At 49.7% G+C, this 26,623-nt stretch overlaps 1 protein-coding gene across 2 annotated transcripts in view; it reads left to right on the forward strand.

Annotated features, from left to right (window-relative positions):
* CYFIP1 (cytoplasmic FMR1 interacting protein 1) overlaps positions 1–26,623 on the forward strand; it is a 488,976-nt gene that overhangs the window by 201,854 nt on the left and 260,499 nt on the right. For both annotated transcript variants that reach the window (XM_078658231.1, XM_078658230.1), the window contains exons 19-21: positions 6,144–6,220; positions 6,324–6,432; positions 6,955–7,074. In XM_078658231.1, coding sequence (XP_078514357.1) covers positions 6,144–6,220; positions 6,324–6,432; positions 6,955–7,074 — 306 coding nt within the window. The remainder of the gene's footprint in view (positions 1–6,143; positions 6,221–6,323; positions 6,433–6,954; positions 7,075–26,623) is intronic.

The following is a 26,623-nucleotide window of genomic DNA, read 5'->3' on the forward strand; positions in this document are numbered from 1 at the left end:
CCTCCCGAACAGCAGGTTCGGGACATTCAGTCTGTAATTCCACTCTTTCAGCCTTTGTCCTGAGTCTCGGTCAGGTTGACGCTGCGGCTTCTGGGGCTGATGGCCTCCTGCATCCTTCTGGTGCATCACGCCCGGTGGCGGATGCGGGCTCTGCAGTGGGACCTGAAGTTTCAGTGGGCCCAGCATCAGGGCAACCTATCCGACCATGTCCTAATCTCGGAGGGCACTGCGAGACAGCTGCAGTGGTGGCTCACGGACCGCGATTGGGTCAGCGGCAGATCCCTCTCCCTTCCCCAACCGGAGCACGTAGTTGTGACGGACCCGTCCCTCCAGGGCTGGGGAGGCCACATGGGAGAGGCGGAGATCAGAGGCCTCTGGTCTCCGGCGGAGTCCCGGCTCCATATCAACCTTTTGGAGCTGCGGGCGATTCGTCTAGCACTGAAGGCATTCCTCCCCTCTGTTCGAGGGAGTGTCGTGCAGGTGTTCACGGACAACACCACCGCCATGTGGTACTGCAACAAACAGGGCGGGGTGGGGTCGTGGACCCTTTGCCAGGAGGCTCTGCGCCTCTGGCAGTGGCTGGAACATCAGGGCGTGACCCTGGTGGTTCAACACCTGGCAGGTTCTCTGAACGCCAGGGCGGACGAACTCAGCCATCGGTGCATGATGGATCTCGAATGGCGTCTGAACTTGGACGTGGCGCAAGGCCTCTTTCAGCAGTGGGGAGAGCCTTGGTTAGATCTATTCGCCACCGAAGAGAACGCGCAATGTCATCAGTTCTGCGCGTTGGAATTTCCAAGGCGGCACTCACTCGGAGACTCTTTGTCGCAAGTGGAGTTGCAGTCTATTGTACGCCTTTCCGCCTATGCCACTTCTGCCCAGAGTGCTGAAGAAGATTAAGCGTGACCGGGCCCAAGTTATCCTTATGGCTCCGGACTGGGCACGAAGGTACTGGTATCCAAAGCTACTCAGTATGTCAGTCGATCCCCCGGTTTGTCTGCCTCTTCAGGAGGACCTTCTGTCGCAGCAGCAGGGGACGGTCCTCCACCCGAACCTGTCCAGTCTCCACCTCCATGCTTGGAGATTGAGCTGCGACAGTTGAGGCCATTTGACTTGCCTCCTGAAGTCTGTAATGTCATTCTGGCAGCCAGGCGTCCCTCCACAAAGTCGGTATACGCCTGCAGGTGGAACAAATTTGTGGCATGGTGCACAGCAAAGGCTGTGGATCCTCTTGCTGCCCCTCTTTCTGAGGTTCTTATCTTCCTTCTTGCCCAGCAGGGCTCTGCTCTGGGCACTATCAAGGGCTACCTTTCTGCCCTTTCAGCCTTTCTAAGGCTGCCTGATCAACCTTCTTTGCTCAAGTCCCCTATTGTAACTCGTTTTCTAAAGGGCATCACACACATGTTCCCTCCTGTTCCGTTTGTGATGCCTCAGTGGGACTTGAACCTGGTTCTTACGCTTCTGATGTGCGCTCCCTTTGAGCCACTTCACAACTGTCCTCTCCGTCTTCTTACTTTGAAGACTGATTTCCTGGTTGCCATCACCTCTGCCAGGAGAGTGAGTGAGCTCCAGGCTCTTTCATGTACACCCCCTTTCCTTTCTGTCCATCAGGACAAGGTTGTGTTGCGTACTAAGCCATCTTTCCTGCCCAAGGTTGTCACGGCCTTCCACATCGGGCACTCCATTACCTTGCCCACCTTCTTTTCACCTCCGCATCCCTCAAATGAGGAAGAGAGGCTCCACCGTCTGGACCCAAAACGTGCGCTCTCTTACTATCTGGATCGCACACGTCAGTTCCGGGTGGATGACCAACTCTTTGTTGGTTACGTGGGCGCGAAGAAGGGAAAAGCGGTGCACAAGCGGACCATCTCTCGGTGGATCATCTTGTGTATCCAGGCATGTTACTCCTTGGCTAGAAAGGAGCCCACTGTTGGATTGCGGGCTCGTTCCACCCGGGCCACGGCGACTACAACTGCCCTAGGCCGGGGAGTGCCCTTGCAGGACATTTGCCAGGCGGCTACGTGGGCCTCGCTGCACACGTTTGCGCGACACTACTGCCTGGACAGTTGAGTCCGGAGGGATGGCTTCTTTGGCCGTTCCGTCCTCCAGGACTTTCTGGTGTGATTATTGGTTCGCAGACCCACCACCGGGGTTGGTATTGCTGGGGTATCTATTCTAAGGTAAGGAATCTATCACTAACGTGTCTCTTTCAGATGCACAAGTTACTACTTGTGTAACGATATATCTGTAAGAGACATTAGTTAGTGATAGATTCCTTACCGACCCACCCATCCTCCCCGTTCTGCGAACCGATATCTAGGGTTAAGGTCATCCCCTTTCAGGGCCCTAGTTTCAATGGCACCAGTGTTGGTTTTTAACATGGCTCAGCGCTTCTGGCGCGGAAAAGCTGTGTCTAAGAACTGACGTCCGCACGCGGAGGCGGCGTCTAAGTACTCCGACGACGTCATCACGGCGCCCACGACGCCGGACGCGGAGCCGCAGACGACGCCTACCGACGCGCAAGGGTACTGCTACGCAAAAAAATTCCGGATCCAGTCTGACGCCTGGTGATATTCTAAGGTAAGGAATCTATCACTAACTAATGTCTCTTACAGATATATCGTTACACAAGTAGTAACTTGTGCATCAAAACCAAATGAACTTTGTCTATACCCCCTACAGCACCTCTACTCGTAAAATAGTGGCATCCATGGCTTTCTTAGGCAACACTCCCGTAACTGAGATTTGTAATGCAGCTACATTGACTACACCACAATCCTTCGCCAAGCACTATTGTGTGGATGTTGTAGCATGCCAACAAGCTAATCTAGTTGGGGCCCACTGGTTAGTCACCACTTTTTGGAGGGCACTGCTTGCAGTCTATGCTAAGCATATTTATCTACAACCAAACATGCCTCAAACGGTTTATGTTACATACTCTATAAGCATCTGTTCTTGGCATGTACTGCTGTAGATTCACATGCACCCACTCTCCTCCACGGACACCTATGGTTATTGCAGTTCTTATCTATACTTTCATATGCATGGACATCTCATTAATGATACTTATACTCCATTCTCCCCTCTTCATTTATTTTAAGTTGTAATAAAATAGGGTTGAAAAGGTAAGTGGTGGTCATGTTTTCTGTGTCCAAGCAATGAGTAATATTAATGAATCTCCCAAAAAGATGCACTGAGATCAGCCACTCTTGATAGGGGAAAGAACTGTTTACCAAGTAGTTTCTGAAAGGCAGAGAAAAAGACCATGATTCAATGAACGATAGATCAGTGAGAAGTTGCTTTAGATGGATGCTCCAGAAGGAGTTCCCGGAGGTCAGCAGAGTTTGTTTTTCTTCCCAAATTAGGGATTTTTTGAAGTTTTCATTTGCCCTTGTGATGTCAAGCCGCGTAGGAATATGGTTGACTATTTGTGAAATTAATTTGTTTATTGAGACATTCCATTCAAATTTTTGATTGGGGGTATACATTTTGCAAGGTGAAACGGGGCCCTAAAAAGATGTAATAAATTGTCTAACCAGCTTGCCGTTTTTTAGGGAAGTCCTCACAGCTGTATCTTACAGAAGAAGGAAGGTGCTTAGATTGAACTGCTTAAGTAGGAATTCATCAGAGGGCCCTGAACGGACCCTATGCAGTTTTCAAAATGCAGATGCTAGAGTGACAGCCTTTAGGTTGAGGCTGGTGAGATTGTGTGTATGGCATTCGTGATTAGATAACCCAGCTCCAAAGTATATCTAGATAGACTGCTGTTTTACCTAATTGCCATAAAAAAAAATGTCCCTTGCTTCTTTACTTTCCTGCTAAAAATAATAACATTGCTTTTCACCAGCCTACTGGCTAGCTTTTTTGATCTGCAGTAGATGTTAAGGGCTGCTAGTTGGTGTTGTGGGATTACCTTGGTTATGTCAAATAGCACTGCGTCTTTTACGTACTGTTGAACGGAATCTGAAAAACACCTAAATTGGAGCGACAAGAGTGGTTATCTGTTAGAGATGGATGTACATCTGCAATATATAAATGTAACAGAGGTGGAGCTAATGCACACCTTACCTTAAGCGTCCATTTGTAAAAAGCGCGGAGTGCAGCAGTGCCATTAAGTTTGATCTGTGCTCAGGTTCTAACGAATAAAGTATAATTTAGAATAGAGAGAAGTTAAGACCCCTGGTTCTGTAGCTTTGTTGTTTATAGAGCCCTGTCGATGGTGAAATGTATAAAGCCTGCATATAGATTTTTGCCAGATCAGACACGCTTATTAATAAGCTTCAACAAGGGTTTTATATTACCCGATGGCCAAGAATTGGGCCTAAAATCATCCTATGAAAGAGGAAACAGCCTATGCTCTTCTACCCAAACAGGAAGATCTGGGAGCAACGTTATTGCAAAATCCATCCTATGTATCAAATATAGCAATTACTCTTAAGCAGCTTGGGCCTTTCTTGTTTAAAGGGTTTAGAATAAAGCCCATCCAAGAATCTGGAAATATGTTATTTAAAATTTCATTAATGAACAATCTGAGGAGAAACAGTCCCTAATAACCCAAATGCTTCCCCAGTTGCTTATTTAAGAAACATCTCTCCTAGGAAGTTCTCAACCCCCAAATGTACATTGTTGGTTGACCTCAATGATAAAAATATTTATTGGAGAACAAAGTGATGACATGGAGAGGTGTTCATAACGTTAAGGGGAAACATATTCTCAACAATGGTGTGGTAATGCTAACATGAGTAAAGTAACCTGCTATTGGTTGGTTATAATGCATAATTGAAAATGCAATAAAATTAGGTTTACAAAAAAAAATGGAGAGGTGTTCATTTAATTGATGGTTTCTCCATTTTTGTCCACCAGATTGAATGTAGATGAAAAATCAAGAACAGCATGTAAGAGAGAGGCGTCTCTATTTTAATGTTGCTCTAAAATTGTTAATGTATGAAGCCCTGATTGACTTCATAGACCAGGCTGATTATGCATTGCACAGAGCTGTGAATTCTTTGTTGCTGCTTCAATGTGCATGGTCCCCGACGTAGCAGCTGCTTGATGATACTCTTGTTTCTAAGTCCAGTAGACTAATGAGTCAATATGAGTCTGTATGGACACTGGACACTTTGTATAAAGTTCACAATTTTTCTGAAAGAGAAAAGTATTCCAACGTTGCGATACAGTATACCTTATGGTCTTCAGATAACAAGAATTTCTGCATTAGTGTTTTCAAGGGACTGTCCCATCAGCTGTAGAAATTAGGGCACGTTTATTTTTTCCTCTCAGATTGGCAAATTCTTGGCAAACTGTATAATTACATTGACCTGGTTTGAATGGTAGATAACTGTGTTGCCAAGAGCTGAATTAAAGGCTTCACGCAATGGGGTTGAGTGATGGGGAACTGTGTTGCAGAGGGGCGGAACTGATGTTTCCAGCAATGCAGTTCGCTGAGGGAGGAAGTACCTAGTTCTAATCTTGAAATAATTAAAAGATTGAGATACTGTTATTTAGGAGATGAGAAGCATTGCTACCATAATTATTTCATTTTAATTGCCCTGCTCCTCACCCTCCATCCCCTTAATTGTCCCTTTGGTTTTTATTCACTTTGGAGAATATGGTAGATAGAAACCGGCTTTAAAACATAATTCATAATATACAGTTGGGTGAACCAGAAGGTATTTGTTCTCATGGAGCTTTCTTCTAGTACTTATTCTAAGAGTATTGACATGTTAGTGAGATTGTGAATGTTTTTATTTTTCTGTAAGATTCCTCCGTTCTGACTGGCATCCCTGCAGCATTCAACACTGCCTCATTCATTGGGCTTGCTCTGGGTTTAACTTTATGAATGTTCGCAGAGCACTCGGACCACAAATTATTCTCCTGGCTTTACCGACCACTACTCAAATAACAGGGACAATAAGAAGGCTGATATGGGGGGGGGGGCGGGGTTATAGTAAAGTGAAATTAGTAATCTCAAATGATCCTTGGTAAGCCAGTTTGTGTCAGTGTGCCCCTGTCAAACAATGAGGTAAGGATCACAGTCTCCCTATGTCAAGGCTAATTGGGTATCTTGACTGATAGAAAATCTGTTCTTTACCTAGCATGCATGTTCTGTTGTGAGTATTTACAATTGTTAATTTCTCCTTCAGGTGAATTTGTGTTTTGATCAATTTGTCTACAAGCTAGCTGATCAAATATTTGCCTACTATAAAGTTCTGGCTGGAAGGTGAGTATTAAGACAGCATCATGCAAATGATATCCTCTTTGGTGTCAGCTCCATTTGAATTCTTGTCTCCATCTTAACACCCTTTTTCTTGCATTTTCAACAGTCTTCTTCTAGACAAGCGGCTTAGGTCTGACTGTAAGAACCAGGGGGCGACTATTCCATCACCACCATCCAACCGGTATGAGACACTGCTGAAGCAAAGGCATGTGCAGGTGAGCAGTCTCCCCTACTATCATCTTCTTCCCGCAAGCAAGGTCATAATAGAACAAACACATCACAATTATTACCCACTGTGAAAGTCACCTTATGTCCGTTTTTCAAAGTTTTAACTTTCTTTAAAAAGTGAAAGATCTGTGTATACTAAGAAGAATTGTTTCCTTGCCAGTAAATGATGTGCGTGGAGGCAAAAGAGTACTTAGCCTACTGATGTTTGAAAAATTAAAAAATAGATCAGCTGTACCCAAATAAAGTGTGCTTACACTTAAGCTAAGGATAGACGGACAGGGTACTTTGTAGAATTTGACAAAAGTACCCTCTGTTTCTAAATCCAAATGGTTGATAGATATGTGTGAGGAACTTTTGTTGTGTTTCCAGTTGTGGGCTGTGTGAATCACCCTATTGTGTTTAAGTGTCTTTTAATTGAAGCCTGCACCTTAACCTTGTGTTTCTAATTGTGCATCATGGCATAAGCAGTATGTGGTCTAACCTTTTCTTCTCCATATCATTCCATTCAGCTTTTGGGGAGGTCAATAGATCTCAACCGCCTTATTACTCAGAGGATTACCGCAGCCATGTACAAGTCACTAGAGCTGGCAATTGGGCGGTTTGAAGGTGAAGACCTGACTTCCATAGTTGTAAGTATTACTTTCCAATGTCTCTTAGCACAGATAAGCCCCACTTCTCCATGTTTTGATCTAATCTTTATTTCATTTTGTACCCAGTTGCTGGTTCACCATTAATATTTACGTCTCGCCTACCGTACAGCACTAGCTATTTGGTTGCGAAAAGACCAGCTGTCCGCTTACATTAGGCTTAAAGCCAGCCCACTGCTTACCATTGGTTGACTTTCTTGTCACTCATTTGCTTGCTTTTTATTTGTTAGCTTGAGTGAGCTTTTCTTTGTCTTCTTCTGTTTGTCCCTCCTTTGGAATAATAATAATAATAATAAGGGAAATTTGTAGAGCGCCTGGTTACGCGCAACGGCGTGTCCCCGCGCTGTGGTAAGTGGAATCAGCAGAGTCACAACCGCAAAGTCGACCCGGCTTACTGCGTGTAGAGGTAAGTCTTTAACTTCTTCCTGAAGCCAAGTTCAGAAGGCTCCAGGCGAAGGTCCAGTGGTAGGGCATTCCACCTTTTCGCGGCCAAGTATCTAAAGGACCTGCCCCCCATGCGTGCCTTTTTAGGTCTCGCTAGACGAAAGCAAAAGCGAAGCTTTTGCTGTCTATGCGAGACAACTTATGTAGTTACTTTTGGGGGAATGTGGACAGCAGACTGTCACGAGCTTTTTCTGGCCGAGATTTGACCTCGTGGGCGCGCACGCCCAGCACGGCGCCGTGCACGTCCCCTGGCACAGATTCCCTGAACACACACATGCATACGCAGGCAGGAAGGCACACACACGCGCGCAGCCCCCCTACTTCCCCGCACTCACCGGCACCCCCCGCCGCACACACACAGGAGCGCACCTACACACACACATACAGCCCCCCCCACCCTCCCGCCGCCGCATACATCGAAGCGCTCAACCCCCCCCACGCCGCATACATAGAAGAGCCCCCCCCCGCCGCATACATGGAAGCGCGCCTCCCCCCCCCCCTGCCGCCGCATACATAGAAGAGCCCCCCGGCCGCCGCATACATACAAGGCCCCCCCCCCCAAGCCGCCGCATACATACAAGCGCCGGCCCCACTTACCGTCATTCTAAAGTCTTGGGCTCTCCCTCGGGCATGGGAGCCCCGCGTCACCAGCACTGCTTCTCTTTTTCATTCGCGGCCGATGAGAGGCGGGCCGCTTTGAACTACAAAATGACGTGACCAACGTAACGTTTGTAGTTCAATGCGGCCCATTCCTCAGTCGCACCACAAAAAAAAAACAGTGGTTACAACAACCTAATGCTTGTCCCCTGCCTCGCTCTCACGCCTTCCTGATCCCGTCTCACCCTTCCTCCTCTCCATGCCTGGCTGCACCTGGTTCACCTCGCTCCGCTGGAAGGAGGGCGGGATGGCAGAGGAGTCCAGTAAGGGCCACTGAAGGCCTGGAAGCTAAGGTAGGTTCAGTCGCCCCGCCGATGCTACACCAAAGTCTGAGTCCAGGACAAGCAGGGATGAGCTGGGCGTGCCAGGCGAGATATGCAATGTACCTCGATGTATCACGGTGTGCCACGGGGCCTAGGCATGCCGCCCTCACACCCAGTCACAACAGCAATACAGTAGTCTCCCTTGCAGCAATACTCCTCAGCTCGGTGGAGCCCAAACACGGCTCTGAGCTCCATGCTCCTTATGCCTCGTTGCTCACATGCCCGGGCCGTGAACGCACTGTTCTCTCCCACAGTGAAGCGTTATTAACACCTCTGCAAGCAGTCCTCACCGCAAGTTGGGCAAACCTGTGTAAGGACCCCTTTCTCACACAAGCCTATAAATATCGGAAAATAGATTCATATATTTGAAAAACAGCAACCGTCAAAGTCTAAGAAAAGCCGTGCCAAAATATTTTCCCCTTTATTTTTTTATTTTAACAAGATTTCAGCTATAAAAACACTTGCTATATGTCATTAATTTACAAGTGTAGGAGAGTAGGGTCTGCAATCCTATGATCACCCAGATTTTTGCTTTTTGCTTCACTGGTTTACGACTTCCCTGGCTGTGGGCCTGCTAATCAGACCCACAGCCTAGCTGTTCTCTCTACTCCAAATTGTACCCAGGTACTGAATTGGCACTGGGCCCTCTCTGAGTCCCTGTACCCAGGGCTGAGGTGCACCCAGAAGTCTCCCAGGGGCTGCAGCATGTATTATGCCACCCCTGGGCTGACTAACTAAACAGACACAACTGGCTGCTTGACAGCTGGGAGCAAGGTGGTGTAATCACCCTTTGCTTTAGATATAGTATACCTATATCTAAACCTAAATGGGCACACAGATCTCCTATCAGTCACTCCTATGGCAGGCCTTAACAATCCTGAAGGCAGAGTGCTCGGAATCGTGTGAGATAGTGCTCTGGCATGAGCTGAGCCTGTCTGCGGCTTTCGGGATCTATCCCTTAGCCGTTTCCATGATAGCGTCAGACCATATACTCTTAATATGTGATGTGGAGAAGCGTGGCTCAGTGGTTAGAGGCGGCAGACCTGGAAGCTGAGATCGGCCGTGGACCAGGGTTCGATTCCCTGCCTCGGCGGGTCTCGGGCTCAAAAATTCCACGGACTCGACAATTCTCGCTCCGGTGCCTACTCGACTCATGGGGTCACACTCTGCGACTCTGGGCAATAGCTTGCTTAATCTCCACTACGGCCCCTCGTGGCGGGATGCCTGGCTTTCACCTTGTGGTTACCCTGCCGGGGTATCTCACAGGGGAATACCAGGACGGGTTCCCTAAGCAAGCGCCTTGATACCTTCGGGTGATACGTGCGCTATATAAGTCGCAATACATTTACATTTAAGTGCCTTATAATCCTCGCGGTTATGGTAACTTTGGACTGACATTATCTAAACATGTCGTGTAAGGTGTCATACGCTTTGGAATACTACCCCCTCGCCAGTTCTGGCGACGGGGGTAGCATTCCACCCTTCTAGAGGGAGAAGACATGTTGGTAACCTGTAACCCCGGTTAAAGTCAGACATAGCCTCAGCTCCACAAGATGGATGCTGCCACCGAGTCCTCCCAGCGCGGGAGGCAAGGACAAAGGGTTTCCTGTCAGGGGCGGTGCCAGCACCGTCCCAGACAGGATTTTGTGTATCCTAGGTAGGCAGGGCTTTAGAGGAAGGTGACTGCAAGTGGCACCCCGGTGCTCATTGTGCATATGCCGGCTTGAACCAGTTCCAGGGGCACACCAGCCCCTGAGCTGGGGAAAGTCCGGCATGGGAGAGGGGTGTAACCACCCCCCTTCCTAGTCCCACCCATAGGGCAGGACTTAGTCGCGTGCCAGCCCCCTTTTGCAGGATAAAGGTAGGAGCAGGCCCCCTTCCAAATCAGATCATCTTTGAATCCTGAAACTACTTTCCACGAAAGGAACTCAAGACTTCTTCCTAAGATTTCTCCCTTGTGACTAAGGAGTAGTCACCCTGCAGCAGCATGCACCATCCAAGCATCGCGGTCTGCTGTAAGTCTCTCCTCCGGATCAAGACTGCCCAGCTCGACGAGAACCGGCATCCCTGGCACCTCTGACCTCTACCCGCATCTTCAGCCCAGCTGAGACCCGTGGGTGTGACGAGACCTCGAGGGACCGGCCATCTTCAAGACTGCACGACGCTTGCCCAGCACGACTACTGAGAGACCCTCACGTGAGTGCTTTGGGGTTCGAGAAGCCCCAACCCTGAGCAGCTCCAGCACCGAAGTCCAGCCCCCTTGCATCCACGAGATCTGCGTGGGGCCCTTCTGCTCTTTGCTGCTCACCGCGTTGTCCAGGTCACTTGCCCGTTGGCTAGTGGCCCCCTGACGACGAACTTCGACGACAAACACCGCTGGTCTGGTTGCTCCAGACTGGCCCTTGTTCCCCTCCAACAGAGGAGCACCCCGGACCCTCCTGGTCCACTCCAGACGCCATTTTAAGTCCACCGCGTGGGCTTGCATTTGCCAAGACTTGTTGCCCCAATCCTGGGTCCAGCGACGTCGACAGCAGATACCCTCGTGGGACAGCTCGCACCTCCATCCTGGTCGCCGACAACGCCTCCTGGTCCGAGAGACTGCAGAGCCCAGCGTCGCCCACTCACCTGGTCGAGGTGACTTCGTCCGGTGCCACTCTGGTGCCCACTTAATCACTGGCTAGTGATTCAGAACTTGGTCCCCTCTGCTTACAGGTCTTCTTCCTCCCCGATCCAGGCTTGGATCACCACGAACTTCTTCACTGGTCGCCTGCCAGCAACTTCTTCCTTCAGGCTCCTGGTTCATCAACGAAGAAACCCGACGACATTTGAACCCTATGCAGCCGCAGCCCCTTGGCTAGGTAAACCGAGTACTCCGGTGCTCCAGCGTAGACCAACTCTCTAAGTGTCTAGATCCATATTCGTTTTTGACCTACCTAGTCGGGTTCGCCCGAAAACACTAACTTTGCTTTTACTAGCCTCCATAGACTTTTTCCCGCCTTACGCGTGAGAGTTCCCACTCTGCACACGACGTCCCTAGGCCTCCTGCTTGCAATCTAAAGGTTCAGTAGATTAGTCCTAGCGATCCTAAAGCCTATGAGAATAGTTACTTACCTGCTAGTAATTCGCATTCCACTTTTGTAAATATGTTTTTTTGTGCCCCTCGGGCATTTGTGTAAATTGTCCGACTTTAAGTATTTTCTTAAGAGTTTTTTTGTGTGCTCAGCTCCCTGTCTCATAAAGAGCCAGGGTAGTCTTGTTATAAATAAATATACGTTTATTTTCATAACAACTTGTGTGGTGTCCTTTCACTTGGTGTTCAAGGGGTATATGTGATGGTAAAACAGCTGGCTTAACACGCCCTCTAGAGTTTGGCCTAAAGACTGCACGTGTCCATGCTACTAGGATAGCTGGTCTATCAGGTTGACTTGCAACCAAACATCAATAAGGGCTGTTTGGACTGATACATAGTGATCACTAGAATAGTGAGCACTGCATATCAGGCCAACTTCTCACATTGGTGAGCAGCGGTTGGGATTTGAGCTTGCTAATGTTTTACCACACGTATCCTAAGAATATCATTTAAAAGATCACATAAGTACTGAGGTACATATAACTTAGCTTAGAATACTCTGAGTTCTACTGAACCAGCTGTTGTAGCTCCTAGGGCTTAGCCCACCCTAAACTACAACTCTAGCAAGGGATCAGTAGGCAAACAAATAGTGTAGGTAAGTGCACCACTTACACCTCACTAGAAAAGCATGTCTACCCAGGGAGAGTCTACTGAGACTCCCCTAGTGGTCATTGACCCTCCACAGGTCAAATCAAGATATGCAGCTCTCAGTTTCCAGGAGATGAGACAAGTGTGTACCTCCAGGAAACTGAAACAGGGGTCTAACCCCACCATTCCCTTTCTGATAGGTCTCTTAGACACTTATGATGCTAGGAAAGCTTCTCATACAGATGGGAATATGCCAGCCTTAGAGGGTACCCTTGGTGATCCAGACCTCCTTGACACTGACAAAGCAGTTGAGGAGGAGGAAGAAGAGGAACTCTCTGGGGATGAGGCAGACAACAGGCCTGAACTAGTCAGCAGACTTACTAGGGCCAACTTAGACCTACTTAGGGAAGGATCTGGGGGACCCCCAGTACTGACCCTAATGAGGCCTAACCTTGGAGTTAGGAGCGATAGATCTCCTTCTAGGGACTCCAATAGATCTCTACACTCTAATGCCTCCTCTCAGAGGAGAAGGATTTCTCCCCAGAGGAGATTGACTTCCCCTCAGAGAATAGAGCATGAAGCAAGGATGAGGCAGGCTAATCTAAGGATTGAAAGGGAAGAACTTGCCCTGGCCAAAGAGAAGCTTGCCTTTGCTAGAGAGCAGCAGATGAGTGGGACAGTTCCCACTGGTGGCAGCAATCTCCCAAGAGATAAGGAAAGGGGTTTAGATACTAAACACCTGACTAAGATAGTGCCTCCCTTTAAACAAGGGGATGACATCCAGAAATGGATGGCTGCTTTGGAGAGGGCCTGCACTGTCCATTGCATCCCCCAGAGTCAGTGGGCAGCTATACTGTGGCTCTCCTTTGAAGGCAAAGGTAGAGATAAGCTCCTCACTACTAGAGTTGAGGATGCTAACAATTACCAGGTCCTGAAAAATACACTGGTTGATGGGTTTGGCTTAACCACTGAGCAGTACAGGTTGCTGTTCAGAGACACCCAGAAAACTCAGTCTCAGGACTGGTCTGACTTTGTGGATTGTGCCACTAAGGCTTTGGAAGGCTGGTTGCTGGGTAGCAAGGTTACTGATTACACAGGGTTGTATAATCTTATGATGAGAGAACAGATTTTAAATAACTGTCAGAACCAGTTGTTGCACCACCACCTTGTTGATTCAGATCTGACCTCTCCCCAAGAATTGGGAAAGAAGGCAGACAAATGGGTCAGAACAAGGATCAAGCAAAACCAGACTCAGAACCAGGGTGGTCAGAAGAAAGCAGACCAAAAGGTTAGTAACAAGAATGAACAAAATGACCAGAAGTCTTCGACAGGTCCCCAACAAACAAAAGAGGGTGGGGGTCAGGCTTCACAGCAGAAAAAGAAGACTCCAGAAGGCCAGTCAAAAAGGTGGTGCCAATACTGCAAAAGTAAATCTCACTGGTTTAGTGAGTGCACCAAAAGAGGAGGGCAAACTCCTACCACTACAGCCCCTAAGGCAACTGCACCCCCTAGTACAGTCAGTAGTGGTAGTGCACCTCCCAAGGGAATAGTTGGGTTAACCTTGGGAACTGAGGGGTCTGACAACTTAGTTGGCACACTCGCTCAGGCTGTCCTTGTCTGTACAGGGGATATAGATATATCCCCTGATGCAAGTCCCAATACTTTGGGCAAATACAGGCAGACACCTTTAATTAATGGAAAGATGGCTCAGGCCTACAGGGACACTTGTGCCAGTGTCAAAATGGTGACACCTAACTTTGTGGACCCTGGACAGATCATGCTAGGTCCAGAGTACCTAGTGACCAATGCCAGCAATGTCACTACCCACCATAGTATGGCAATTGTTGATTTCTCCTGGGGAGGGGTAAGTGGCCCAAAGAAGGTTGTGGTTAGTTCAGACCTCCCAGTAGAATGTCTGTTGGGCAATGATTTGGAAACATCCCTATGGTCAGAAGTGGAGCAGAGGACTCACATGGAAATGTTAGGCTTGCCAGCACATGTGCTTGCTGTGACTAGGTCACAGACCAAAAGATGCCCCACTGAACAGGTGCTGGATCCTGGAACAATGGACCAGACACATCCCAAGAAGAGGAGCAGTAGGGTTAAGGCATTGCCTTCCCCCTTGCCCCAGGTTGAGGATCAAGTCTCTGAGGAGGCTGATCTCAAGGAACTGAGGGAAACTGAGCCTAAAGAGCTTGAACCTGATCAGGTTGAGTTTCTGGGCTCAGGGGGACCCTCCAGGGAAGACCTGGGAAAGGCACAGTTGGACTGCCCCTCACTTGAACCCCTCAGACAGCAGGCTGCTGCTGAGGCTGCTGGGAATGCCACAGGTACCCACAAGGTATACTGGGATGATGGACTCCTCTACTCTGAGTCAAGAGACCCCAAGCCTGGCACGACCAGGAGGTTGGTCATCCCCTTGTCTCAGAGAGGTTTCCTTCTTACCTTGGCCCATGAAATTCCCCTTGCAGGTCACTTAGGCCAGAACAAGACGTGGGACAGGCTTGTCACACACTTTCACTGGCCCCACATGAATGAAGATACCAAGGAGTTTTGTCGCTCCTGTGTCACTTGCCAAGCCAGTGGTAAGTCAGGTGGCACCACAAAGGCCCCCCTCATACCACTACCTGTGGTGGGGGTACCCTTTGAAAGGGTGGGGATTGACATTGTTGGTCCAATGGAACCCCAGACAGCATCAGGGCACAAGTTTATACTGGTGGTGGTGGATCATGCCACCAGGTATCCTGAAGCTATACCACTTAGGACCACTACAGCGCCTGTTGTGGCAAGAGCCCTAATTGGAGTGTTCTCCAGAGTGGGCTTCCCTAAGGAGGTTGTCTCTGACAGAGGTGCAAACTTCATGTCAGGATATCTGACTGCAATGTGGAAGGAATGTGGTGTCAACTACAAGTTTACTACACCCTATCACCCACAGTGCAATGGGCTTGTTGAAAGATTCAACAGGACCCTCAATGGGATGATTCATGGGCTACCTGAACCTCTTAGGAGAAGATGGGATGTCCTGATACCCTGCCTCTTGTTTGCTTACAGGGAGGTCCCACAGAAGGGGGTTGGCTACAGCCCTTTTGAACTTCTGTTTGGGCATCCTGTAAGAGGACCCCTTTGTTTGGTAAAGGAAGGATGGGAGAGACCTCTCAAAAAGCCTGGAACAAACATTGTGGACTATGTACTTGGTCTCCGCTCCAGGATGGCTGAGTATATGGAAAAGGCATCTAAAAACCTTGAGGCAAGCCAAGAACTCCAAAAAGCTTGGCATGACCAAAAGGCTGTCCTGACTCTGTACAAGCCTGGACAGAAGGTGTGGGTGCTGGAGCCAGTGGCCCCAGCAGCACTCAAAGACAAATGGTCTGGGCTCCACACAATCATTGAGCAAAAGGGAGAGGTCACCTACCTGGTGGACCTTGGAACTCCCAGGAGCCCCCTCAGGGTGCTCCATGTAAACAGGCTCAAAGCATATGTCGACAGGAAGGACATGGGCTTGCTCATGGCCACAGATGAGGGACAGGAGGAAGTGAGTGACCCTCTCCCCGACCTGCTCACTCAGAATCCTGATGATGGATCAGTAGATGGTGTTGTCTTTTGTGGCAGCCTCTCTGAACATCAGCAACAGGATTGTAGACCAGTTCTGCAATCCTTCAGACATATGTTCTCTCTGACACCCAGCCAAACTGATTGGTGTACCCATGAAGTTGACACTGGAGACAGTCTGCCTGTCAAGAGTAAAATCTACAGACAGCCTGATCATGTCAGAGACTGCATCAAGACAGAGGTGCAGAAAATGTTGGAGCTGGGAGTCATTGAGCCCTCAGATAGCCCTTGGGCTAGCCCAGTAGTTCTAGTGCCAAAGCCTCACACCCAGGGTGGTAAGAAAGAGATGAGGTTTTGCATAGACTACAGAGGTCTCAATGCAGTCACTAAGACTGATGCCCACCCAATACCAAGAGCAGATGAACTTATTGATAGATTGGCTTCTGCCAACTACTTGAGTACATTTGACCTGACAGCTGGGTATTGGCAAATCAGGTTAGCTGAGGACGCCAAGCCCAAGACAGCATTTTCTACCCCTTGTGGGCATTATCAGTTTTTGGAAAATGCCCTTTGGTTTGAAAAATGCACCTGCCACCTTCCAAAGGCTGGTGAATCAAGTTCTCACTGGGTTGGATGACTTCTGTGCAGCTTATCTTGATGATATAGCTGTCTTTAGCTCCACCTGGGAGGATCACCTGGTCCACCTGAGGAAAGTGTTAGAGGCTCTGCAAAAGGCAGGTCTCACTATCAAGGCCACCAAGTGCCAGATAGGGCAGACACAGGTTGTATACCTGGGCCACCTTGTAGGTGGAGGCCAGGTTCAGCCATTGGAGAGTAAGATACAGGCCATCAAGGACTGGGCTCCTCCAATCACCCAGACTCAGGTTCGAGCTTTCTTGGGCCTGACTGGTTATTACAGGAAATTTGTCAGAAATTATGGGTCAATTGTGACCCCCCTTAATGACCTGACAAGTAAGAAGATGCCAAAAAAAGTTCAGTGGACAGCAAGCTGTCAAAAAGCATTTGATGACCTAAAGCAGGCCATGTGCACAGCACCTATCCTAAAGAGTCCAGACTACTCCAAAACATTCATTGTCCAAACAGATGCTTCTGAGTTGGGTGTGGGAGCTGTTCTATCTCAGCTGAATTTTGATGGTAACAACCAGCCCATTGCTTTTATTAGCAGAAGGCTGACCCCCAGAGAGAAAAATTGGTCTGCTATTGAGAGGGAGGCATTTGCTGTGGTTTGGGCCCTGAAGAAATTGAGGTCCTACTTGTTTGGCACTCACTTCACCATTCAGACCGACCATAAGCCCCTCTTGTGGCTAAATCAGATGAAGGGTGAAAACCCCAAACTACTTAGGTGGTCAATTTCCCTACAGGGGATGGATTTTACAGTGGAGCACAGACCTGGTACTGATCATGGCAATGCTGATGGGCTCTCCAGGTATTTCCACTTAGAGGAAGAAGACTCACCTGGTCAAGGTTAGTTTATTGTCCCAAAGTTTGGGGGGGGGTCATGTAGGAGAGTAGGGTCTGCAATCCTATGATCACCCAGATTTTTGCTTTTTGCTTCACTGGTTTACGACTTCCCTGGCTGTGGGCCTGCTAATCAGACCCACAGCCTAGCTGTTCTCTCTATTCCAAATTGTACCCAGGTACTGAATTGGCACTGGGCCCTCTCTGAGTCCCTGTACCCAGGGCTGAGGTGCACCCAGAAGTCTCCCAGGGGCTGCAGCATGTATTATGCCACCCCTGGGCTGACTAACTAAACAGACACAACTGGCTGCTTGACAGCTGGGAGCAAGGTGGTGTAATCACCCTTTGCTTTAGATATAGTATACCTATATCTAAACCTAAATGGGCACACAGATCTCCTATCAGTCACTCCTATGGCAGGCCTTAACAATCCTGAAGGCAGAGTGCTCGGAATCGAGTGAGATAGTGCTCTGGCATGAGCTGAGCCTGTCTGCGGCTTTCGGGATCTATCCCTTAGCCGTTTCCATGATAGCGTCAGACCATATACTCTTAAGTGCCTTATAATCCTCGCGGTTATGGTAACTTTGGACTGACATTATCTAAACATGTCGTGTAAGGTGTCATACGCTTTGGAATACTACCCCCTCGCCAGTTCTGGCGACGGGGGTAGCATTCCACCCTTCTAGAGGGAGAAGACATGTTGGTAACCTGTAACCCCGGTTAAAGTCAGACATAGCCTCAGCTCCACAAGATGGATGCTGCCACCGAGTCCTCCCAGCGCGGGAGGCAAGGACAAAGGGTTTCCTGTCAGGGGCGGTGCCAGCACCGTCCCAGACAGGATTTTGTGTATCCTAGGTAGGCAGGGCTTTAGAGGAAGGTGACTGCAAGTGGCACCCCGGTGCTCACTGTGCATATGCCGGCTTGAACCAGTTCCAGGGGCACACCAGCCCCTGAGCTGGGGAAAGTCCGGCATGGGAGAGGGGTGTAACCACCCCCCTTCCTAGTCCCACCCATAGGGCAGGACTTAGTCGCGTGCCAGCCCCCTTTTGCAGGATAAAGGTAGGAGCAGGCCCCCTTCCAAATCAGATCATCTTTGAATCCTGAAACTACTTTCAACGAAAGGAACTCAAGACTTCTTCCTAAGATTTCTCCCTTGTGACTAAGGAGTAGTCACCCTGCAGCAGCAGGCACCATCCAAGCATCGCGGTCTGCTGTAAGTCTCTCCTCCGGATCAAGACTGCCCAGCTCGACGAGAACCGGCTTCCCTGGCACCTCTGACCTCTACCCGCATCTTCAGCCCAGCTGAGACCCGTGGGTGTGACGAGACCTCGAGGGACCGGCCATCTTCAAGACTGCACGACGCTTGCCCAGCACGACTACTGAGAGACCCTCACGTGAGTGCTTTGGGGTTCGAGAAGCCCCAACCCTGAGCAGCTCCAGCACCGAAGTCCAGCCCCCTTGCATCCACGAGATCTGCGTGGGGCCCTTCTGCTCTTTGCTGCTCACCGCGTTGTCCAGGTCACTTGCCCGTTGGCTAGTGGCCCCCTGACGACGAACTTCGACGACAAACACCGCTGGTCTGGTTGCTCCAGACTGGCCCTTGTTCCCCTCCAACAGAGGAGCACCCCGGACCCTCCTGGTCCACTCCAGACGCCATTTTAAGTCCACCGCGTGGGCTTGCATTTGCCAAGACTTGTTGCCCCAATCCTGGGTCCAGCGACGTCGACAGCAGACACCTTCGTGGGACAGCTCGCACCTCCATCCTGGTCGCCGACAACGCCTCCTGGTCCGAGAGACTGCAGAGCCCAGCGTCGCCCACTCACCTGGTCGAGGTGACTTCGTCCGGTGCCACTCTGGTGCCCACTTAATCACTGGCTAGTGATTCAGAACTTGGTCCCCTCTGCTTACAGGTCTTCTTCCTCCCCGATCCAGGCTTGGATCACCACGAACTTCTTCACTGGTCGCCTGCCAGCAACTTCTTCCTTCAGGCTCCTGGTTCATCAACGAAGAAACCCGACGACATTTGAACCCTATGCAGCCGCAGCCCCTGGGCTAGGTAAACCGAGTACTCCGGTGCTCCAGCGTAGACCAACTCTCTAAGTGTCTAGATCCACTTTCGTTTTTGACCTACCTAGTCGGGTTCGCCCGAAAACACTAACTTTGCTTTTACTAGCCTCCATAGACTTTTTCCCGCCTTACGCGTGAGAGTTCCCACTCTGCACACGACGTCCCTAGGCCTCCTGCTTGCAATCTAAAGGTTCAGTAGATTAGTCCTAGCGATCCTAAAGCCTATGAGAATAGTTACTTACCTGCTAGTAATTCGCATTCCACTTTTGTAATATATGGTTTTTCGTGCCCCTCGGGCATTTGTGTAAATTGTGCGACTTTAAGTATTTTCTTAAGAGTTTTGTTGTGTGCTTAGCTCCCTGTCTCATAAAGAGCCAGGGTAGTCTTGTTATAAATAAATATACGTTTATTTTCATAACAACTTGTGTGGTGTCCTTTCACTTGGTGTTCAAGGGGTATATGTGATGGTAAAACAGCTGGCTTAACACGCCCTCTAGAGTTTGGCCTAAAGACTGCACGTGTCCATGCTACTAGGATAGCTGGTCTATCAGGTTGACTTGCAACCAAACATCAATAAGGGCTGTTTGGACTGATACATAGTGATCACTAGAATAGTGAGCACTGCATATCAGGCCAACTTCTCACAACAAGCGCTAATGATAGTGAGCTAATCAAGTTCCCTTTCTACCTCGGGATGCAAAAATTACCTGTTCAGTGTCAGCTTCGTCTGTAAAGACCGTAGGCACGAAACCCATTATTAAGTAGTAGAGCCTTGCCGTGAGTTACTTCCCTTATCTCAATGAATGTCTAAATGAACAAGTACGGACAATGGCAATAGGTCTCCGTCTATTTTGTGCCATTAATAAAATGTTTTATGCATGCGTGCAAATTGCAGAGACACTATTACATAGTAGTGTAGTGCAAACCCTTTGGGGTGCTAGTGTGGGGCTATTGATTGGTTTAACAGTACTGCGAGAAATGGAAGCATGGTGGTGGAAGGAGATAATGGATTTACGTGTTGGTGGTTGTATTGTGAGGGTGATAATGTTTAATTGAGGAAAACTTACCTATTTCCAAAACTAAAAACATACATAGAAATATTGCCATTTACAGTACCAATTGCTCAAACTTTCCTACTGCGAGACCTATTGCATTGCAAATGCTTGTTTATCCTGGGGACCTTCAATAGCCCTGTACAGGAAGAACGCAAAGCGCGCGCAGGCGCGTACCGGGTGACCAGACCCTGAAGTGGAGCAGGTGCCTTACCGCACAGAATGCGGTGGCACATGCAGAGAGCCTTAAACTCAACCCTGCTCTTTACTCGGAGCCAGTGCAGGGCCTGGAGGGCTGCTTTAGAAGCCGATCTTTTAGGGAGCTTCAAGATCAGGCGGGCTGCTCCGTTTTGCAGCACCTGGAGGCGGTTGATGGCCTTTCCAGTGGCCCCCAGATAGAACAAATTGCCATAATCCATGCGCGATGTGACGAGGGCATGCACCAGCGTCCTTCGGGCTGTCGTAGGGAGGAGATCTAAAACTTTCCGCAAGCTTTTCAGGACGCTGAAGCAGACCCCCACCACACGGCCTATCTGAGGTCCAAAAGAGAGATCCGCGTCAAACCACACTCCCAGATTTTTCGCTTCCTGACAGGGTATGGGAGTATCCCCCAAACAAGGTGGCCACCATGCCGATGACCAAACAGACGGGCCCCCCCTACCACGAGCACTTCAGTCTTGATGCCGTTTAACTTCAGGCAGTTGGTGGACATCCAGGTAGCCAGCTCCTGCATGCAGGCTCTGAAACTGTCCACCGCAAGATTGGGCGCGCGCGATAGGGAGATGACCAGCTGCGTGTCATCGGCATAGGACACTATGTGCAGGCCATGGCTTTGGACGATGTGCGCCTCCGGGGAGACATAAAGATTGAATAAGGTTGGGCTCAGGGACGAGCCCTGAGGCACGCCCTGGCCCAAACCAATCTCCCTTGAGTAGCAGTCTCCCTGTCGAACCTGAACGCCTCTCCCTGTCAGAAAAGACTGGATCCATTCAAGTGCAACTCCTGATATCCCTCCATCATTCAGACACTGTAGCAAGGTGGTATGGGCTACAGTGTCGAATGCTGCACTTAGATCCAAAAGGATGAGAGCCATAGTCTGGCCCTCATCCACCCCCTGGCGTATGGTCTCAACTGCCGTCAGTAGCGCCGATTCCGTAGAGTGGCGGGGACGGAAACCAAACTGGGTCTCGTGCAGGAGGGTAGCCTCTTCCACGAACTTCATCAGTTGGGTATTTACCGTTTTCTCCGCCACTTTGGCCATATAGGGTAAAAGGGAAATTGGCCGGAGGTTCTCCAATTTTTCGAAGCTGATGTTGGGCTTCTTTTGGAGAGGTAGCACCACCGCCTGTTTCCAGTCACTGGGCACAGTCTTGGTCCTAAAGGAGACATCCAGAAGATGTCTAATATACGGCTCCAGAGCCGGCAAGCTGCTGACTAGCCATTTTGGCGTTGTTGGATCCCGAGGGGAGCCTGACTTTACTGACCCACAGATCTGCATGAGGATCTCCGGGGATGGGGTGACAAAGTTGGTCAGCATGTGTTGGTCCCCCCTTTTCCTAGGGGATTCAACAAACTCAGACCCTGAAGTGGGATGGCTAGGGAAGGCAGAGTTATTTTTTTTACTTTTTTTTTTTTAAACCTTTATTTATCAGTTTTCATGGATCATACATAGTTACAGTGGTTACAATCATTCCAGATACATTCAGTTGACTAGGTAAGAGGTACATTGTCCGAGGCTAAGGGTCCAAACGAATTACAAATGCGAGTGTGCTGTGTCTCGTTGCATCTACATAAAGGCTGTACAAAGTCACATATTTGGAATCTCAAAGCCATAATATTAATATCACAGATGAGCATAAAGAGCATCCCTCAATAATCATGTCTGCACATTGGTAGAATCACATAACATCAGAAAGTTAAGAGAATTAGTGACGTGCCTACAGCAGCGCCAGGAGAACGAATCATTAGAGTGTGTTACCTATAACCCATCGCCTTAGTTGTCATCCTCTGATCCTTCCGGTCGCGCTGTATGTCTCATCAGATACATCTGTAGAGGACCCCAGATATCTTTCAGCTTGTTCCGAACCGGTAGTAAATCGGCATAGATATTGTGTTGATCCTGACAGTAGACTACATCGTCTAACCATTCCTTAAACTTCGGGGCTCTTCCCCTACCCCACTGGCATGCAACCCTCCTTTTGGCAAGTAGTAGAGCAGTGTCCACAAATCTTCTAATGGGCTTAGGGATATGCAGTGTGTATTCCAACAACATAACCAGCGGGTCCCTATCCAGTGCCCCCTCCGTCATAATCTGCAATGCTTCGTGCACCTGAGTCCAGTAGCTATACACCCCCGGACACTCCCATGCAAGATGAATGAATCCCGCCCTCTCCGCATGGCATCTAGCACATCTATCATCATCTGCCAGCTGGAATCGCAGCTTCCGAACCGGGGTATAGTAGAATCTTTGCAAGAACTTGTAGTGTATGATTTTGAGCTTACAACTAGAAGATATATTGGCTGTGATAGTACAACAATAATTCCATTGATCTTCAGTAACTTCCTTGCCTATATCCAAACCCCACTGCTGTCGCGCTACACCTTCCAGCCCCTCGCGCTGTAGCCTGATAGTTCGAGGCATGTGGGCTGCTAAATTCATATCTGATGCATAGATCGCCGCCTAGTGTTGGGTCCGGATGATTGCACATTGTTGTCCTGGAAGAGTCTTCGAAGTATCACGAGATAGGTGGCTCCTCCCCTGGACTACAGTGCGCATGGGCATCGACTCCATCCACAGATTGTTTTTTTCCGCCATTGGGTTCGGATGTGGTTTCGACGTTTCCGTGTCGGAACCGATAAACTTTCATCTTAAGGCCAAAAGGCCTTCGTTACCTGCGTCGGTATTGTTTGCGTACGGTCTCGAGCGTCGTCCGACTCTCTAAGCCGGATATCTCCGGAGTCCAGTAACTCCTCGGACATCGAGGCCTTCTCGTCGCAGCAAGACCCGACGAACTTAACATGGAACGGAGCCCGTTCAAGTTCTGCCCCGTCTGTGGATCCAAATATCCACACATCGATGTGCATCCGGTCTGTAATAAATGCCTTTCGCCGGACCACAACGAAGAAAACTGCATGGCCTGCTCCAAGTTCAGGTCCAAGAAGACGCTCAAGCTTCGGCGCGCGGGGTGCGCCTTGAGGCCCAGCGAGCGACCCCGGCACCCGACAACATATTCGACGACCCCGAGGAGGAAGGCGATAGCCATCATCTCCAGATTTCGCCACCGTCGACGGAGGTCCAGGCCGATCCAGAGGAATACATCGGAGGACAGGCCCCAGACCTTGAATACGTCGAGGAGGTAGGGGACGACGAAGAAGTTTATGGGGCCTTGGAAGATAGCTCAGAGGAGGAGCTATGCCCCGAGGTCTACGTTATTGAGGCTCAGGTCTCGGGATCGCCACTCGGCCTTACCCACGACCATGCACCGCTATCCCCGGCCCCGCCTTCTGGCCCGGCCACGGACACTCAAGCGGAGCCGCCATTGCCCGTACCGAAACCGAAACCTTCGGATCCTACGGGACACAAGATGGCCGACGTTCAGATGAAAACGAAACCTAAGGACTCGTCGAAACCTAAGATGGCCGACGTCCTACAAAAAATAACAAAGCCTGCTCCTTCATCGACTCCGTCGCCCTCCGGACCACAAAAGTCGAAGAAGGCTGTTGAGTCGACAGCGCCGCAGAAGGTGCACAAAGAACCCTCCTCCAAGAAGGCCGTCCATCAGCCGTCGACCACGGTTGCTCCGGCGCGGACACCTAAACCTCTTGAGACGCCTTCGGGCGCTGCTACGGCGCCGTCCGGTAAACGCACGGCTGACCCAAAGTCTACTAAAGGCCACGACCCAAAGGCCGCTGGCTCAACGCATCGGCACAAGGATGCGGGATCTGCAGCATCGGCGCCAAAGCCTTCAACGGAGCCCCGAAGCGTTGCGGCCGAAGATTCGTCGACGCCAATACCGTCGACACCACGCAACCCCGACGCCACCGAAGGTCGGCCGTCGGTTCCGAAACCCTCTACCTCCTTTACAAAGCAGGTTACTGACTCCCTTAAACGTATAAAGGAAAAGACTTTGTCGTCCACGGCTTCCACGCCATCGGCTCCGAAATCGGTGGACACACCTCAGAAGTCCTCAAGCAAGCTTCTTTACACTCTGCCACTGAAGGTGGCCCCAAAGGCCTTCGCAACCACGTCGGTGCCAAAACCGTCGGATCCGTCCACACCAAAAGGCTTCTCGGATCCATATCTTGCCTCTGAGGAGCAATCTGAGCATTGCATCGATGCCCACACAGGGAAATTGACCCTTTATAAAAGGAAAATCACTTCCCAACCACTGGAATCGTATGTTATTCCACTGAAGAAGAAGAGGCCGGCACAAGACATTCCTTTACTTGTTGAGCCTATTCTGCCACCACCGAGAAGGAGTCCATCGCCTTCCCCCAACCAATCAGGAGGGGATGATGATGACCAACAGGACCAATACAATTTCCCAGTTGACAATGACCCTGATGTTCAGCAGGACTCATATGGCGACACTGGGGACCAAAGTGGACATCAGGTGGTACAAGATCCACAAGGCTTTGGGGCACGTACATCTCCAACAGAGGATTCTGCTGCATTTAATGCTTTACTCGAACGGGCAGCAGCAAATCATAATGTGGACATGCATGCTGACCCGGTAGAGGAAGACTTTTTATTTGACACTTTCTCCGTCTCAGAGAGAACAGTTAAAATACTTCCTATGCTTAAAGGTGTCCTTAAACATGCCCCAGAGATCTTTAAGGAACCTACCAGGGCAAGGGTGGTGAACCCACGTATCGAGAAAAAATACAGGCCAGCACCTGGAGATCCTGCATATATTCGAGGACAGTTGCCCCTAGACTCGTTGGTGGTCGCAAATGCCCGCAAGAGGGCAAACTCCCAAACAACGGGTGAAGCTCCTCCCCCAGACAAGGAGTCGAAAGTGCTTGAGGCATCGGGCAAGAGGGTGGCAGCGCAGGCTGCCAATGTATGGCGTATCGCAAACACGCAGGCACTATTGGCACGATACGATAGGGCGCATTACGACACCCTAGAACAGCTCCTTCAACACCTACCTGATGAGTTTAAAGAAGCAGCCGAAACACTCATACAAGAGGGAAAGCTTATCTCCAACGCTGCAATAAAGTGTGCACTTGATGTGGCAGATACAGCGGCTAGGGGGATTAACACTAGCGTCATGTTGAGGCGACAAGCTTGGCTTCGCATATCTGGATTTAAGCCTGACATCCAAACTACAATCCTCAACCAGCCCGTCAATCCTGACACCCTGTTTGGTCCAGATGTAGACACCACCCTTGAAAAAATTAAAAAGGACAACGAGACTGCTAAGTCCATGGGGGCGCTTCAGTCTCAACAATTCAGGGGAAACACTTTTCGTCGCTCAGGAGCACGTGGTGTTACCAGAGGACAATTGGGTCAACAAACACAATACGCGAGGGGTGGTGCACAATCCTCGTACCCCAAGCAGGGTAGAGGGGGTTACAGAGGTAACAGTGCCAAGGGCAGAGGCAGAGGAAACAACAACTCCCGCTCCTCTGCCGCCAACAAACAGTGACTCTCTGTCACTGCCCCCCGACCATACAACACCGGTCGGGGGGAGGCTCCAGCAGTTCCTGCCAGTCTGGACGTCCATCACCACGGACAGGTGGGTGAGAAAACTTATCCAGTACGGTTACTGTTTGGAGTTGACATCCACTCCTCCCAACATTCCCCCAAGACACCGTCCTATGTCGGCAGAGCACTTGCACTTATTGCAGCAGGAAGTACTGGTGATGCTGCAAAAAGGCGCAATCGAGCTCGTGCCAGTGGAAGAGGAAGGCACGGGGGTCTATTCCCTGTACTTACTCATCCCAAAGAAGGACGGATCCCTCAGACCTATTCTGGATCGCAGCCCCCTCAACATGTACATACTGTCAGAACACTTTCACATGCTGACACTGCAACAAATCCTTCCCCTGCTCAATCAAGGGGACTTCCTAGCAACCTTGGACCTCAAGGATGCTTATTTCCACATACCACTCCACCCATCCCACAGAAAATACCTCAGGTTTACCATTCTAAACAGGCACTATCAGTTCAAAGTCCTACCCTTCTGGGTAACTACTACCCCCAGAGTGTTTACAAAGTGTCTGGCGACAGTGGCGGC

The sequence above is a fragment of the Lissotriton helveticus genome, chromosome 8 (genome assembly GCF_964261635.1).
Source record: "Lissotriton helveticus chromosome 8, aLisHel1.1, whole genome shotgun sequence".
NCBI lineage: Eukaryota > Metazoa > Chordata > Amphibia > Caudata > Salamandridae > Lissotriton > Lissotriton helveticus.